General features: G+C 45.4%; 1 protein-coding gene across 4 annotated transcripts; it reads left to right on the top strand.

Annotated features, from left to right (window-relative positions):
- The first annotated feature begins 444 nt into the window (after positions 1-444).
- LOC120060769 (calmodulin-binding transcription activator 1-like) lies at positions 445-13,996 on the top strand. Of its 4 annotated transcripts, none has more exons than XM_039010186.1 (12): positions 451-603; positions 838-1,034; positions 1,253-1,331; positions 1,506-1,836; positions 1,994-2,481; positions 3,250-3,428; positions 3,709-3,940; positions 4,798-4,869; positions 5,090-5,110; positions 5,471-5,670; positions 10,552-10,626; positions 13,933-13,996. In XM_039010186.1, the coding sequence occupies exons 1-12, from the start codon at positions 451-453 to the stop codon at positions 13,994-13,996; spliced, it is 2,091 nt and encodes a 696-aa protein (XP_038866114.1). The 4 variants fall into 4 exon arrangements, with proteins under 4 accessions (XP_038866117.1, XP_038866114.1, XP_038866115.1 ...); XM_039010187.1 differs by lacking the exon at positions 5,090-5,110 and adding an exon at positions 11,003-11,033 and having other exon boundaries at positions 2,291-2,481; positions 13,933-13,965; XM_039010189.1 differs by lacking the exon at positions 5,090-5,110 and having other exon boundaries at positions 445-603.
- The last annotated feature ends 1,522 nt before the right edge of the window (positions 13,997-15,518 follow it).

The following is a 15,518-nucleotide window of genomic DNA, read 5'->3' as shown; positions in this document are numbered from 1 at the left end:
AAAGAGAGTGACCTAAAAAAAAAGAAATCTGAATGGTTTGTCCTCGGGGTTTCGCCTGCTAAATAAGTTCTGTTATACTCACAGACATGATTCAAACAGTTTTAGAAACTTCAGAGGGTTTTCTTTCCAAATCTACTAATAATATGCATATCTTATCTTCTGGGGATGAGTAGCTGGCAGTTGAATTTGGGTATGCTTTTCATCCAAACGTGAAAATGCTGCCCCCTATCCTAGAGAAGTTAAGTAAAGGCAATTGTGGTGCTGAAGTTAATGATTGATGTTATTGTTCGACGTGTTTATGCGTCTTGGTTGCAGATACCTTCCGATTTATACAGATGCCTTCATAGGCACCATATGGCACCATAGTACTGGGTTTCACTGGTGACCATACTGTAGGTCTATGGATGCTGACGTGTGTTATGTGTCTATGTTGCAGATAACCAGTTCAGAATGTCCATCCTGGAGCGCCTGGAGCAGATGGAGAGACGGATGGCAGAGATGGCCTCCCATCACCAGCAGAGCAGTGGAGGAGGTGCAGGGGCAGGAGGAGGAGCAGGAGCAGGTGGAGGAGGAGGTGGTGGTGGTAACAACAGCCAGACACAGGTAAAGTAAATCATACTGTAGGAAATGCACTATTTCATTGATGGAGCAATGGCTTTGTGATGTATTCAGCGATATAGAAATGTCTTTGATATTGTATGTACTTGGTAGATATTTGGCTTATGGAGGATTACAAGGAAAGAACGTACTGTATGTTTCTGTTTGAGAAGTCAGGTGTTGTAAAGTGTTGGTGTTGTAGTTGAAAGTAACCCTTGTTGTGTTTGTGTGTGTTGTCAGTGTGTGTCAGGGCAGGGTCAGGCGGGCAGCAGCTTTGAGAGCCGTGTGGTGGTGGTGTGTGAGAAGATGATGAACCGGGCCTGCTGGGCCAAGTCCAAACACCTGATCCACTCCAAGACCTTCAGGGGCATGACCCTGCTCCACCTGGCCGCTGGGCAGGGCTACGCCACCCTCATCCAGACACTCATCAAGTGGCGGTGAGTGAGAACCACAGACACCTCTGATTGTCTGTTTATCAAAGTAATATACAGAGAGACCTTGGGACATATAAATATCTATTATGGAACTGGTTTAGGACCAGGAAATAATGTATTCAAAAGTTGTAAATAAAGTTTTAATCTATGTAGATAATGTTGTGGTTGAGCCAGAGGTAGTTCAGTCTGGGAGTACAGTGTTCTGTTCTATCCTCCAACAGCACCAAGCATGCAGACAGCATTGACCTGGAGTTGGAGGTAGACCCCCTCAATGTGGACCACTTCTCCTGCACCCCTCTGGTAAGATATAGAGAGCTGTATCTCATGAAACCACTGCAGGAGTCTTCAAATGCTGCAGACTTTCATAAATCATTCAATTGTAAGATGAACTTTTCCAAGAATGTTAAGTTACCACAGGCATGCTGGCACCTTTCCTCTGACCTGTGACCTGTGCCACTGCTGTCTTTTCTCCAGATGTGGGCGTGTGCCCTAGGTCACCTGGAAGCGGCAGTGGTCCTGTATAAATGGGACCGACGGGCCCTGGCCATCCCTGACTCCTTGGGACGCCTGCCCCTGTCCATCGCCCGCTCCCGCGGCCACACCAAGCTGGCCGAGTGTCTGGAGCAGCTGCAGAGAGAGGAACAGCAGCCCCCTGCACCTCTGCCCCCCACCACACGCATGTCCTTCTCCCCCACCCCCCACGACGCTCCCACCTCAGACAGCTGGATGGTCACATGGGCCAGCGACGGCGTAATGGCGCCCGGCGGGAAGAAAGGAGGCGCCACCTCGAGCAACCTCAACCCAGGTCAGAGCAGACTGGAGGACAGGAGAGGCAGTAACTGAGGCCCCACACTGGTATCAGTGGGGTTAAGGGACAATAGAAAAGAGCTTTAGACAAAATAGTTTTGGAAATATTGTTTGTTTAAATGTCTCTAAAATAGTATCTTGTATCCCTTCTGCAGACTTGAGAAGGCCACGATCCGAGCCCTCCAACTACTACAGCAGTGAGTGCCAGCGAGACCTGCCCCTGGCCAAGAAACACAAGCCCAACCCAGAGATGTTCCAGGCCCGGCCCGACAAGGCCATGTCTGTCCCACTGAGCCTGGAGCAGCAGCAGCTACACAAGCTGTCCTTCAGCCCCAAGAGCCTGTCCCATGAGGGCCTCAGCCCAGACAAGAGCCTCTCCGGTGGGGGAAGTGCTGGAGAAGCTGGAGGAGCCAAGTGGCGCTCCAGGGAGGGTTTCTCCAGTGGGGGCTCAGGCAGGAAGGGCTCGGGGGGCTCTGGGGGCAGCAGCCTGGGAAAGGAGAAGCTGGCTAGCAGGCTGAGACAGAGGGAACAGCTGGGGAACATGCTGGTGATGGCTGAGAGAGAGATGGTGGACACTGAGCTGCTGTCCTACAGAGAAGATCTGGAGAACCAGGACTGTATGACACAGATGAACGACCTGCAGGTCAGTTAACTCACCCTACTCTCTACTGTCTCTTTACTCTAGTTACTCTTTATCATATCTTTACTGGAGATAGTTGCTTTTTACCATATATTTACTCAAGACAGTGACTCTACTGTTTACCACTCACTGCACTGCCAACCCTGTCTATTGGCCTGCTCATTGCACAGACATTCACACTTATTTACCAGACAACACTATCCATAGCACGTCATAGTATGGACCTCACGTCTGTAGATCTGGACTACCAGTGAATATACATGACAAGAAGATTGTGATTGACCGCTGGCAGCTCTGTTGGGCCGTGCCACTGGATCCCCTGACGTGTGAAGTCAACACACACACACCCACATACACAGGCCTCTCCGGCAGTGGGTGGACCTCCATCACCACATAATAAACTCCATCCATTGATCGGCTCTCACAGCCAAGAGAGCCCTCTGCCATCCATCACAGTCACACTGAGGCTGAGCCTGGGAGATGAGGGGCAGAGGAGGGAAGCACAACAATAACAACCATCGTCTTCATTGTCACGATCACGATCGTTGTCATGTTTAATGTTCATTGTTTCTTAGAAGTCATTCTAAACTTGCAAACATCTAAGATGAAATGGGGATGTAATGACGCATCCTTCCTGCCACATTGTGATGCACCGGAACCAAAAAGCACGTCATTGTAAAGCAACAGAACAAACCGACAGACAATAAGTTACCAATATGCTAAGTGTGTGATCTGCAGTATACTCAATCCTGGGGGATTCTCCCCCTGCAGGTGAACATGATGACTCTGGCAGAGCACATCATTGAGGCGACCCCAGAGAGGATCAAGAGGGAGAACTTTGTGGCCCTGGACGGGGTGCCCCTGGACAGTACTGGGGTCAGCAACACCATGAGCTGGTTGGCCAGTTACCTCGGAGACGTGGAACAGCTGCCCAGCATTATACATCTACGGTAAGCAACACAGCAGAGCCACACTCTGGACTGAATGTGATCTGGTCTGGTTTTCTGTACCCAGATTAAGTCTATATCTAGTCTAAAAAGCATGCTCAATGGAGAATATGTAGGCTTAATTCTGATCTGGGAAACGGACCATAAATGTTTTGCAGAAGATTTCCTGTGCATGGCATAGCAGTAGTGTATTGGTTCTACATTTCTGACAGCAATGCTTAGCTGATTACTTTTTAAAGTGTCACCTCCAACCCCCTGCCCCTCCCTCTCTGTCTTCCTTCAGATCTCTGTACAGTGGACCTCTCGCTCCGTCCTCCAGCCCAGGGGGGTCTCCCCTGAGGGAGGGGTCCATGGAGAGGCCCACCCTGCCCCCCCCGGCCGACTGGAGCGAGTTCCTCCAGGCCTCCAACAGCAAGGTGGAGAGAGACCTGGCCCAGCTCACCCTGTCCGACCCTGAGCAGAGGGAGCTGTACGAGGCCGCCCGTCTGGTCCAAACTGCTTTCCGCAAGTACAAGGTACAGGCCTGGATGAGGTACCACACACAGTATCATACCTGCTGTCCTAAACAATGTACAGCATCTCTGTTAGGACTGGCACTCTATGTTGATGTGGTGTTGACCTTAATGTTATCAGGTGAAATGATGAATGGGTCCCTTGAATCTGGAAAGGTTGCTATATGAACAGAACTATGTCCTGGTCTGTGTCAGAGTGTGCTGAGTGCACAAGACATTATCTTTGCTGTGAGGACCCTCACCCAGTAATCATCAATGGATTATGTTAATTAACACTCATATCTTCCTCTCTCTGTGCGTGTCTCACTAAGACACACTCAAACTCTGTGGTCCCTGTGGTTTCAGCATGGGAAAGGACTGCTTTGAGCAGAGCATGGCCTTGCTTTAAGGAACGCCTGCACTGCTCCCTTTTCCCTGCTCCCTGTAAGCTCTCTCTCCCTTTCTCTTCTCTCTCTTACTCTAAATTATGTGTGTGGAGCCCGCTGCTTCCTGTCCTTAACCAGCTCCACATACCCTGCCCAGCCTCCCCACGCCTCACCTTGCTACCCCCCCCATGGCTGGCTTTAATGAGTTTCCACGTCTCAAACTGTTCACTGTCGTTCACTGTCATCTGTTCTACCCCTCTGCCAGCTGACACTGGGGAGGAGAAGAACTCTGGGCTGGCACCACCACCTACCTCTCTTCTCTCCCAGCCCAGGATGGAGCCTCTCCCGCAGCCTCTTCAACCCCAGGTCCTCCCTCTGTCCTCCAGACAACCAGGGCCCTGGGCCCAGGAAGAGACCTCAGGGAGCCGTGGCACTCTATAATAGACTACGCCACTTCCTATACTCTGACTTCTGACCTCTCCTACTCTCTCACAGGGACGCCCATTCAGAGATCAACAGGAAGTAGCTGCGGCCGTCATTCAGCGTTGTTACAAGAAGTACAAACAGGTAGGCTGGGCACACACATGGAGATTCAATAGTTGGATGCTTTTACATATTGCATTATCTTACAGACAGTGGATAGATGTAGGACTGATTGCAGTACATTTATTAGGGATTTTTAGAAAGCCTTTAACTTTATTCAGTTTAGTCTGTTTTTCTAGGCGCAGACTGAACCTTGTTCATGTCTCTTCGTGATTCACAATCTCACATTTTCTTTGTTTGCAAGCTTACATGGATAGCCTTGAAGGTAACATATTTTCACTGTCTCAGAGTGCTTACAATGCAACCTAAGTTCACTTGATCATCACACTTGACTTGGTTATATTGATACTCAACCTACATCAGCACCTTTCCTAAGTCCAGTTATATAGTATTGTGCCTGATTCACACTCTAGGGCCAACCTTAACCGTACTGGCTAGTCTATCTTTTCCAGCACGGTTCCAGCAACTAGAGTGAATGCGTCACCAGGTCAGCCCAGTTTGGCTTGACTTGATTTGGCTATATAGTGTGAATCAGACAAGAGATGTGTGCATTTGAGGCCATCGTTTCCAAACCTCCTGTTCCTGACCCTCCGTCTCCTCCTCTCTCTGGTCCTCTCGGTGGCAGTATGCACTTTATAAGAAGATGACGCAGGCCGCCATTCTTATCCAGAGTAAGTTCCGCAGCTACCATGAGCAGAAGAAGTTCCAGCAGAGCAGGCGGGCGGCCGTGCTGATCCAGCAATACTACCGCGGCTACAAGGAGTTTGGCAGGCTCAGGCCCCACCGCAGAGGAGCCGCCGCCGCCCTGGTGCAACATAAACTCAGGTATGTATACACACACACACACACACACACACACACACACACACACACACACACACATACACACAGCAACACAAACGTAGGTAGCTAAACACATTGTCACGCTGGTATAAAGGATTTTGGAGACAGGTGCAGGAATACACAATGGGGTTTTTAATACACCCAAAACAAACACGTATACAAAACACTGGGCTGTACCCAAACAAAAGAGTGAGGGTAAACCTCGTAGAACGACACAGGACGAGACCCGTAATACACAATGCACAAAACACTGGGCTGTACCCAAACAAAAGAGTGAGGGTAAACCTCGTAGAACGACACAGGACGAGACCCGTAATACACAATGCACAAAACACTGGGCTGTACCCAAACAAAAGAGCGAGGGTAAACCTCGTAGAACGACACAGGACGAGACCCGTAATACACAATGCACAAAACACTGGGCTGTACCCAAACAAAAGAGCGAGGGTAAACCTCGTAGAACGACACAGGACGAGACCCGTAATACACAATGCACAAAACACTGGGCTGTACCCAAACAAAAGAGCGAGGGTAAACCTCGTAGAACGACACAGGACGAGACCCGTAATACACAATGCACAAAACACTGGGCTGTACCCAAACAAAAGAGTGAGGGTAAACCTCGTAGAACGACACAGGACGAGACCCGTAATACACAATGCACAAAACACTGGGCTGTACCCAAACAAAAGAGCGAGGGTAAACCTCGTAGAACGACACAGGACGAGACCCGTAATACACAATGCACAAAACACTGGGCTGTACCCAAACAAAAGAGCGAGGGTAAACCTCGTAGAACGACACAGGACGAGACCCGTAATACACAATGCACAAAACACTGGGCTGTACCCAAACAAAAGAGCGAGGGTAAACCTCGTAGAACGACACAGGACGAGACCCGTAATACACAATGCACAAAACACTGGGCTGTACCCAAACAAAAGAGCGAGGGTAAACCTCGTAGAACGACACAGGACGAGACCCGTAATACACAATGCACAAAACACTGGGCTGTACCCAAACAAAAGAGTGAGGGTAAACCTCGTAGAACGACACAGGACGAGACCCGTAATACACAATGCACAAAACACTGGGCTGTACCCAAACAAAAGAGCGAGGGTAAACCTCGTAGAACGACACAGGACGAGACCCGTAATACACAATGCACAAAACACTGGGCTGTACCCAAACAAAAGAGTGAGGGTAAACCTCGTAGAACGACACAGGACGAGACCCGTAATACACAATGCACAAAACACTGGGCTGTACCCAAACAAAAGAGCGAGGGTAAACCTCGTAGAACGACACAGGACGAGACCCGTAATACACAATGCACAAAACACTGGGCTGTACCCAAACAAAAGAGCGAGGGTAAACCTCGTAGAACGACACAGGACGAGACCCGTAATACACAATGCACAAAACACTGGGCTGTACCCAAACAAAAGAGTGAGGGTAAACCTCGTAGAACGACACAGGACGAGACCCGTAATACACAATGCACAAAACACTGGGCTGTACCCAAACAAAAGAGCGAGGGTAAACCTCGTAGAACGACACAGGACGAGACCCGTAATACACAATGCACAAAACACTGGGCTGTACCCAAACAAAAGAGCGAGGGTAAACCTCGTAGAACGACACAGGACGAGACCCGTAATACACAATGCACAAAACACTGGGCTGTACCCAAACAAAAGAGCGAGGGTAAACCTCGTAGAACGACACAGGACGAGACCCGTAATACACAATGCACAAAACACTGGGCTGTACCCAAACAAAAGAGCGAGGGTAAACCTCGTAGAACGACACAGGACGAGACCCGTAATACACAATGCACAAAACACTGGGCTGTACCCAAACAAAAGAGTGAGGGTAAACCTCGTAGAACGACACAGGACGAGACCCGTAATACACAATGCACAAAACACTGGGCTGTACCCAAACAAAAGAGCGAGGGTAAACCTCGTAGAACGACACAGGACGAGACCCGTAATACACAATGCACAAAACACTGGGCTGTACCCAAACAAAAGAGTGAGGGTAAACCTCGTAGAACGACACAGGACGAGACCCGTAATACACAATGCACAAAACACTGGGCTGTACCCAAACAAAAGAGCGAGGGTAAACCTCGTAGAACGACACAGGACGAGACCCGTAATACACAATGCACAAAACACTGGGCTGTACCCAAACAAAAGAGCGAGGGTAAACCTCGTAGAACGACACAGGACGAGACCCGTAATACACAATGCACAAAACACTGGGCTGTACCCAAACAAAAGAGCGAGGGTAAACCTCGTAGAACGACACAGGACGAGACCCGTAATACACAATGCACAAAACACTGGGCTGTACCCAAACAGAAGAGCGAGGGTAAACCTCGTAGAACGACACAGGACGAGACCCGTAATACACAATGCACAAAACACGCAGCACAGGTTGAGACAATGCATAGGTACTCACACGACCAACGGACATGGGAACAATAATCAACAGCCAATGGGGAAACTAAGGGCACATTTATACAAACACAGTTCAGTGCAGCCTAGAAGGCCGGTGACGTCGACCTCCGGAACTGGTGAACAGAATTAGCAGCAGTACCGGGGGGATCCGTGACACACACACAGCAACACACACACACACACACACACACACACAGTAGCACACTCACACTGAAACACAGCAACACAAACTCAGGTAGTTAAATACACATTATAAACTGGGTGGTTCGAGCCCTGAATGCTGATTGGCTGACAGCCACGGGTATGACAAAACATTTATTTTTACTTCTCTAATTATGTTGGTAAACGGTTTATAATAGCAATAAGGCAACTCAGGGGTTGTGGTATATGGCCAATATACCATGGCTAAGGGCTGTATCTAGGCACTCCGCGTTGCATCGTGCGTAAGAACAACCCTTGGCCGTGGTATATTGGCCATATACCACACCCCCTCATGCCTTATTGATTAAAATAACACACACACAAACATACAGCAGCATAACCTCAAGTAGCTAAACGCATTGACACACACTCAGATACACACACAGTAATACACACACAGTAATACACACACAGTAATACACACACAGTAATACACAGATACACACACAGTAATACACACACAGTAATACACAGATACACACACAGTAATACACACACAGTAATACACACACAGTAATACACACACAGTAATACACACACAGTAATACACAGATACACACACAGTAATACACACACAGTAATACACACACAGTAATACACACACAGTAATACACACACAGTAATACACAGATACACACACAGTAATACACACACAGTAATACACACACAGTAATACACACACAGTAATACACAGATACACACACAGTAATACACAGATACACACACAGTAATACACACACAGTAATACACACACAGTAATACACAGATACACACACAGTAATACACAGATACACACACAGTAATACACACACAGTAATACACAGATACACACACAGTAAAACACACACAGTAATACACACACAGTAATACAAACACAGTAATACACAGATACACACACAGTAATACACACACAGTAATACACACACAGTAATACACGGATACACACACAGTAATACACAGATACACACACAGTAATACACACACAGTAATACACAGATACACACACAGTAATACACAGATACACACACAGTAATACACAGATACACACACAGTAATACACAGATACACACATAGTAATACACAGATACACACACAGTAATACACAGATACACACACACAGTAATACACAGATACACACACAGTAATACTCAGATACACACACAGTAATACTCAGATACACACACAGTAATACTCAGATACACACACAGTAATACACAGATACACACACAGTAATACACAGATACACACACAGTAATACTCAGATACACACACAGTAATACACAGATACACACACAGTAATACACAGCTACACACACAGTAATACACACACAGTAATACACACACAGTAATACACAGATACACACACAGTAATACTCAGATACACACACAGTAATACACAGATACACACACAGTAATATACAGATACACACAGTAATACACAGATACACACACAGTAATACACAGATACACACAGTAATACACAGATACACACACAGTAATACACAGATACACACACAGTAATACACAGATACACACACAGTAATACACAGATACACACACAGTAATACACAGATACACGCACAGTAATACACAGATACACACACAGTAATACACAGATACAGGAGGCGGGCCTCATTACAGGATAGTGGCAGTCTGCAGTTGTTACATCTATTTTGGGACTTATAAATGAATGATATATACCGATGATTCTTGAAGAATATAACTTATAAATGCCTCATGAGCTTAGTTCATCTATGAATTTGAGAGTGATACATTTCTCCAGCTCCATCCCTCAGCTTTTTTATGGAACAGGGGTGGGGAGAAGGGAACTGCTGACTGCCGCTTTAACGTTGCAGACTTCACTTGGGGAAATCAATTTATAAGGGACGAACGACCGCAGTCCCATTTGCAGTCCCTAGGATCATAGTGGCCTTCTGTGTTCATGCATAATTGGTTGAGATTTTGAACATACGACTTCTGTAAATATGTTTTATATTGATGAAGACACCAAGGCTCTGGAGTACTGTAGAGGACAGTATCCATGCTATACAGAATCTCCAAAGTCAAGGTTAAAAGCATGGTTGAAAAAGAGCACAAGCATTGTAAACTACACTAGCTCCAAACAACCACAGTATCTTTGAATATTGTGGACCCTCTCAAACGCCAATGTTCCCTCTTGTCTTGTGTCTTGTAGAAGTAGTCTGCTCACTAAGAGGCAGGATCAGGCTGCCAGGAAGATCATGAGGTTTCTACGCCGCTGCCGCCACAGGTAAGCCCCGCCCACAACACTAACTCGTATGGGTTTCCAAATATGTTTGTTATATTCACACACACACACACTACCAAATACATACCTTCTTTCAGTGTAGGGATTTGCAAGATATATGAATGGTTTACTACACGTTAGATGGCAAGAAGGAGTCTGCACAGATGAGAGGGACAGTTCTCTGTTTTCATTTGTCTATTTTATTTATTTTGGGGTTGATAAAAGGTCTAGGTGGGTTATATACAACACTTCAGACACCCCCCTCTTCCCCTCCACTGTATTTGGCCCCCACCTCTCCTCTCCTCGCCCCCATTCCTTCCCTCACAGTGCCTACTGTGTGCTAATAGCTGTCTGGTATTGTTTTGCTGTTTATGCGAAGCCCCTTGATGGACCATAGACTGTTCAAGCGGGTGAGTGCAGCCTCAGCAACTCAGTTCGTCCTTCTCTTTCTCTCCTCCCTGTCTACACTGTATGTCTCTGCCTCTCTCTATCTAACAATACAGTTATATATCCTGAGTCCTTGACCTCTCTCTCTCTCTCTCTCTCTCTCTCTCACTCTTTCTCTCTCTCTCTCTCTCTCTCTCTCTCACTTTCTTTCCATTCATCTCTCCCTCCCTCTCTCCCTCTCTCTTTCTCTCTCTCCCCCTCCCTGTATCTTGTCCATCACTGTTGCTTGATGCCTGCTTGCATGATGGCTGCCTACTGGAGCCACAGGTGGACTGACTGAGAAGCTCAGAGTCAGAGCAGACGTAACTTTACTCTTATTAAACCAACTAACCACCGCTTATGAATGACTATGTCACCGCAACACTTAACAGGCACCTCTGTCTCTTCTCTGGAAAGGAGTTGAATTGTTCTTCTGTTTTATTTATGTGGTTGTGAAAATGCCTATTTACAGAACGGAAGGTTGTTTTCTCTGTCATGTTTACTATGTTGCATGACTCTACGGGCCTTGCTCTTTAACATGTACCCCCAGGCATGCTATGGACCGGATGTTCTCTCCCAAACAGCTGTCTGTCTTACTGTCTGTCCTGTTGCGTCCCACATGACAGAGTTGAGGGAGGGCTTGATCCCCTTTGGTTTTGTTCACTCAAACTGTCGAAACTGTCTTGTACGAGCTCCTTTCGGCATTGCATTGGTATCTGTCACTATTTCAGGCCTGGTTCAATGACACTTGCATCATCACTGAAAATATTTAAGAAATTCTTCATGGGTGGAAACGGTTTGTCTGTCCGACTACTCCCCCGGAAAGTCTTCGGGCATATTGACAAAAATACCGACAGTATGTGACGGTTATCATCAGCGTCATCATCTTTATGACTCACAAACACTGTCGTTCATCTTCTTAGACAAGGGGGAATTTTGAATTTATGAATCAATTCATTGTATGAATCAATTCATTGTGTGAATCAATTCATTGTAATATATCAGCACAATCTCTATATGACAAATTGCTAGGTTGATAAGGCTATACCCTAGATAACTTAACTTCCTCTGTATCTGAAAAATCCTTACTGTACGGTATGGGTTACTGTGCTTTGAGAGCAGGTGAGGTAGCTACAGTACTATAAAGATGTGATAGCACAAATAGGTCAGACTAGCAGTACCAAGCAAACGATGGGAAGTCCCTGCCATGCACCTCCAGGGAGTTAGAACAGCAGTAGTGGTACCAGTAATGGATTCACACCCCAGGGGAAGAGGAAGTAGCACACTGAGAATCACTAAACCTACAGAAATAGCAGTGTGGGTGGGGGCTCACCACTGAGCTCTGTAGAGTTAAAGGACTTTTGGGTTGATACACGTGTAAACCCATGTGAAATGTAACGCATTCCGAATTGAATTTATTTGGGTAAAAAACATATACAACAATATGTACAATATATTCCCAGAGGACAGCACTTAAAAGTACAAGTTAAAACACTTGTTTCCAAACTGGTCCTCAGTGGTAAAAACTGGTCCTTGGTGATAAAAATGTGGTCCTGAATGGTAAAAAACGGACATTACCTTGGTCCTATCCACTCATTGTCCACTCATCCTAAATGCATGTGAGCAGACTTTTCTCAGAAGCAGTATAGAAGGTAAAGCCAGACAGAGCAAATACACCAGTCATAGTGTTCCTGTGGTCAGCAGTACAAGCACCACGGGCCAGTAGGTATATTGATTATGATATAACACAGTAATTGGCTAATGACTTACAGTACGGTGAGATCTACTGAGTCCATTGTACACACTGATTAGGTGTGGTGTTTACTGAGCCGTCAGTTTGGCTCTGGCTCAGTTTGGACATGGTTCACAAGTGGAATGCCAAGGTACTGTCACTTCCCAGTGTACATAATGCAATACAAACACAATACAAGATTGGATAGGATATTTCTGTCTGAATATATCTATTACATGTTCTCCTCTTTCGCAAATTGAATGCGTTACGTTTTCAATTGTGTTAGTAGTTCATCATTTAGTGATAGACACGATAATACAGTCCTCTGATTAAACTCATTTAAACACAATTCTGGAGTGATAAAGTCATTTATTTGGTGCATAGCAATGTTCCAAATACAAACCAATTAGTTAACCTCTGCCTGCCTTGATGGTCTCTTTCAGCCCAAAAAATATTTGGTGGAATTGTCAAGGGACTGTTTCCTCTCTTGAGATTTGTTTTGGAGAGAGGTAAATTATCAAGACACCTTATTTCAATCACATTATATTCTCAAGAGTCTAAAAGTAAATCAAACTGCTTTAAGAATCGTTTTCAAGTTTCAATGTTGACCTGTTAGAAAATCTAGAGTATTGAAGGAATGGGTTCAGTGAGCTGTAAGACTTAGTGATTCAACAGAATCATTTAGACTGAACGAGATCTTATCCAAATAAGTCTTTATCAATGTTGATAGTTGTCAGATTTATCAGTGTTTTCTTTCCAGACCAGCACCAGCTCCCATTGACGAGGGCTGTGTCGATCTCCATGTCTCTTGTCCTCTCTTGAGGGAATGGTGTCCTCTATGGAGGGGAATGGTGTCCTCTATGGAGGGGAATGGTGTCCTCTATGGAGGGGAATGGTGTCCTCTATGGAGGGGAATGGTGTCCTCTATGGAGGGAAATGGTGTCCTCTATGGAGGGGAATGGTGTCCTCTATGGAGGGAAATGGTGTCCTCTATGGAGGGGAATGGTGTCCTCTATGGAGGGGAATGGTGTCATCTATGGAGGAGAATGGTTTGAGACATTAGAGTACATCACCATCCAGTGAGAGCTGATCTGTGACGGTGATCATAGACCCCTGTTTAAATGACGTCTGTCTCTCCGTCTGTGTTTCAGAGTGAACGAATCGAAAAGGGCCAAGGAACATGAGAACCCTCAGAAGAGCCCCCTCACAATGTGACATCACTCTCCTCCTTTTCTTTCCCCCCTTTGTACCCAAGACATTTTACAAGAGAAGAAAATAAACAGTTCAGTGAAAACACTGCGATTATTATTACGACTATGGCAGCGTGACTGATTCCACTTCTATTACATGTACAACAACAACAGCATTTTTCACGTTTATCTATCGTTGTGTATGTTGGAGAGTGGCAACTTCTTCTGTAGAATTCTAAAGTAAAGGAGAAGAAGCTGTGGGGGGCAGAACATTAGCTTCATGACATTTTTTGCACTTTTTCATGGATTGTTTTGTCTTTTTGGGAGTATCGGAGTCTAGGTTTTTAGATGGTAAAGGAAGAGGAATGTTGGACATGTTGAAAAGGACCCTGCCATCAGTGGATCAAACCAAAAGGATAAGATGGAGGACACCTAGGATGGAGGACAGACGCCGGCCAGAACATAAGGAAACATTACAGAAACACATTGGGACATGGCTCTAATTGTATTTCATAATTTTTTAAGTGAACTGATTCATCCATTTGAAGGAGAAAACATGTCATCTAATGAACCAAACATTCTCGGTAATATATTGATCCATTTGCAAACTTACTCTCCCTATCAACAGTAGGTGAATACATTCAGTATAGTAACTGAAAATAGATCAAGCGTCCTTCTGTTACGCTGTGTTCTACTCCGCCAGTCAGTCCGAAGGGGTGGGGCTGCATATGAATGTAGGAGGGGTGTGAGAAGGAATGGGCGGGGCTTATTAAAATAATGACTTATTTTGTTATCTTCGTTTAGGGGGCACTGTGAGGCAAGAGATAAAGGGATTCAATTGTGTGGTTTTAAAAAAATATATGTTTAATTCCTCTTTGCTTGAATCTGTTCCGTGCTTATACCCATTACCGGTATAACTGACTTGTCTCCTAAAAATGATGTGTTGTCTATTTTATCAAATGTGCATGCCTATGGGTGAAAGTCTTCGCCTGCGTGCTTGAAATTAGGTCTGTAACCTCTGTTTTTCAATGTTTTGCGTTTGTCTTCATGTTAAAATGCAACAGAGTCTCCCATGTACCCACCTATTTCCCCAAGAGTCATTCATACCCTCTAGTTACTGAATGATACCAACATTGTCCTCTTCTTTTCTTTTTTATTTGCCTTATTTGTTTACTCAGTATTCTAAAAAGAAAGAAAACTTGCCTCTTTTGTGTTGTAATGATAACAGTCATGAAGGTTATTGTTGTTCTTTTTAAATGAACTTCAGGGCCTGTGAGGGCTTTTGAGGGGAAGATCACATACATTGCCTTGACGTCTTAGAGATTCTTTGAGGGGTCCCTAAGCTAGTCCCAAAATAGGGGTTAGACAAATCCATATTTTTGACAATTGAGCGGTTTCTGTATATAAAGAAGGCTGAAGGTACGTAGGGAAAACATTTACCCAAAGGGGATTGTATTTTAGAAATATATTATTTTATTCATTAAAAAGGGGTCAAAAACAGGTACGAGACAAAAACAGAATATTTGTATAGTTTTGTTTGAATGCCT

This window comes from Salvelinus namaycush, chromosome 16 (genome assembly GCF_016432855.1).
Source record: "Salvelinus namaycush isolate Seneca chromosome 16, SaNama_1.0, whole genome shotgun sequence".
Taxonomy (NCBI): Eukaryota; Metazoa; Chordata; class Actinopteri; order Salmoniformes; family Salmonidae; genus Salvelinus; species Salvelinus namaycush.
Note: the sequence above shows the minus strand (reverse complement) of the source record. Positions and strands in the feature narration are given on the sequence as shown.